The sequence below is a fragment of the Penaeus vannamei genome, chromosome 9, assembly GCF_042767895.1.
Source record: "Penaeus vannamei isolate JL-2024 chromosome 9, ASM4276789v1, whole genome shotgun sequence".
Classification (NCBI taxonomy): domain Eukaryota; kingdom Metazoa; phylum Arthropoda; class Malacostraca; order Decapoda; family Penaeidae; genus Penaeus; species Penaeus vannamei.
The window spans coordinates 47353929-47356428 of NC_091557.1; the positions used below are offsets into that span (position 1 = coordinate 47353929).

Consider the following 2500-nt stretch of genomic DNA (forward strand, 5'->3'; position numbering starts at 1 on the left):
AATCCTTCCCCCTACCGCCCTCTCTCTGCCTCCTCCTCCTCTTCCCTTTCCTCCCCTCTCCCCCTCTCTCTCATCCCTCTCCTCCCCTCTCCCCCTCTCTACTCCCTTCCCCTCTCCCCCTCTCTCTCGTTCCTCTCCTCCCCTCTCCCCCTCTCTCTCGTTCCTCTCCTCCCCTCTCCCCCTCTCTCTCGTTCCTCTCCTCCCCTCTCCCCCTCTCTCTCGTTCCTCTCCTCCCCTCTCCCCCTCTCTCTCGTTCCTCTCCTCCCCTCTCCCCCCTCTCTCTCCTCCCCTCGCCTCCGCCTCCTCTTCCCTCTCTCTCCCCTCCACCTCCACTCAAGTCCTCCTCGAGCCACACAAAACAATAAAATAAAGAATGGAAACAAAGACCTCAAACGCTCACACGCACAAAATAACAACAAAAAGTAAAAAAAAAAAAAAAAAAGAAAAAAAAAAAAAAAAAAAAAAAAAAAAAAATCCTGCCTCCTCTCTCACTAATTGTTCTTCTCTCGCTCGCCCGGCACTTGCTTTTGGCACCCTGGCTCTGGAGTGCCACGGCGGAGGGGGGGGGGGGGGGGAGGGGGAGGGGGGGAGGGGGGGGGGAGGGAGGATGAGGGCACTGTTGGTTTCGTCTGACTGACCGCCGACCCCCTCCCCCCCCCTCCCCACCATGACCCCTCTCCCCCTCTGGGTCACCTTTGTACTGACGCTGTGATTGTCTTAAAAGAGGGAGGTGGGGGGGTGAAGACTTACAAAGAGAGAAAGAGAGAGAGGGAGAGAGGGAGAGAGAGAGAGAGAGAGAGAGAGAGAGCGAGAGAGAGAGAGAGAGAGAGAGAGAGAGAGAGAGAGGAGTGAGAAAGAGAAAGAGGAATGAGAGAGAGAGAGAGAGAGAGAGAGAGAGAGAGAGAGAGAGGGAGAGAGGGAGTGAGAAAGAAAGAGAGAGAGAGACAGAGAGAGATGAAAGGACTATATCATATATATTATATATCATATTTTATATTATTTATTCGTATGTATATCTTTGTATCATTATGTGTATATATAAAATTTACTTATCTTTCTATCTACCCAAACTCTTTCTGTCTATTGACCTCTTCTCCCTCTACATACATACACATGAGCAGAACCACACTTCTCTAATTTCCCTGTCAATATAGAAGCACACACACACACGCACACGAGAATAAGTGACCCTGCCATCGGGCTCCCTCCTCTCTCCCTTCCTTCTCTCCTAACCCTCCCCTCTCTCTTGACCCCTCTCCGCTCCTCTCCCTTGATCCTTTCCTCTCTATCAACCTTTTCCTTCTCCCTTCCCTCACTCCTAGGCCTTCCCTCTCTCTTGACCCCTCTCCTCTTCTCTCCCTTCCCTCTCCCTTGATCCTTTCCTCTCTTTGAACCTTTTCCTTCTCCCTTCCCTCACTCTTAGCCCTTCTTCTCTTCCTTCCTTCTCTCTCAACCCTTCCCCTCTCCCTTCCCCTCTCCCCTCCCCCCCCTGAGAGCAGCCCCTGACGCCCCCGTTGTGTCCTCAGGAATGTTCTCTCGCGGTCGCCATGGCTGCGGTTCCCTCCCGAGGCTGCTCCTGGCGCTCCTGTCGCTGCTGATGGCGGCCCGCGTGCAGCCCTCGCCCTTCGCCGAGTACGAGGGACTGCCCTTCGCCTCCTCCTTCGAGTCCCACTTCGTCCCGAAGGCCCCGTCGCCGGCCGCCCCTCCTTCGGCCGCCTCTTCGTCGTCCTCCGCCTCCTCTTCTCTGCTGTCGTCGTCGGGCGCGCGCGCACGCTCGCGGTCGTTCCCGACTCGCCACGACGCCGACGCCAGGATGAACGTCGTGTACGAGGCCAGCGACTACGACGAGCAGGCGGCGGCGGCGGCGGCGGCGGTGGAGGCGGCGGTGGAGGTGCTGCAGGAGTACGACTTCCCGAAGGCGAAGGCGCTCGAGGCCGCCGGCGCCGCCAACTACAGGCCCTCGCAGGTGAGTTCCCCACGACTACGGGAGGGAAGGGAAGGGAAGGGGAGAGGGAGGGGGAGGGAAAGGGAAAGGGAGAGGGAGAGGGAGAGGGGGAAGGAGAGAGAGGGAGAGCGGGATGGAGAGGGAGGAAGAGGAAGAGGGGAGGATAGATAGAGAAAAGGAGAAGAAAAGCTCCGAGGCCACTGCATCATCCTTTACGGCTGATGCAGTGACAACAAACGCAGGCGTGCCACATCACATTTAAACATACTAAATGTGTAATGCTACCGTTGTGATATCAGTAACATAGATTGTCATATTTACCTTACCTTTTCATTACCATAGATTATCAAAATAGTGTCTATAACGATTTACACATTACATCTATTACCAGCATTAACTTCGAGATGTGGCAACAGCGCAAATCAGACTCGAAATCTCAAAGTCCTGAATGGAGTCGAAACGTTATTATTATTATTATTATTATTTCTTATCTTTACTGGAGTCGAAACGTTATCATTTTTTTTCTTATCTTTACTAGAGTCGAAACGTTATTCT

The 2500-nt window shown here is 53.8% G+C and overlaps 1 protein-coding gene across 1 annotated transcript in view; it reads left to right on the forward strand.

Moving 5' to 3' along the window:
* Positions 1-2500, forward strand: part of LOC113814975 (uncharacterized) — a 20412-nt gene that overhangs the window by 3038 nt on the left and 14874 nt on the right. Inside the window, exon 2 of the mRNA XM_027367049.2 lies at positions 1527-1966. Coding sequence (XP_027222850.2) covers positions 1529-1966 — 438 coding nt within the window. The 5' untranslated portion in view covers positions 1527-1528. The remainder of the gene's footprint in view (positions 1-1526; positions 1967-2500) is intronic.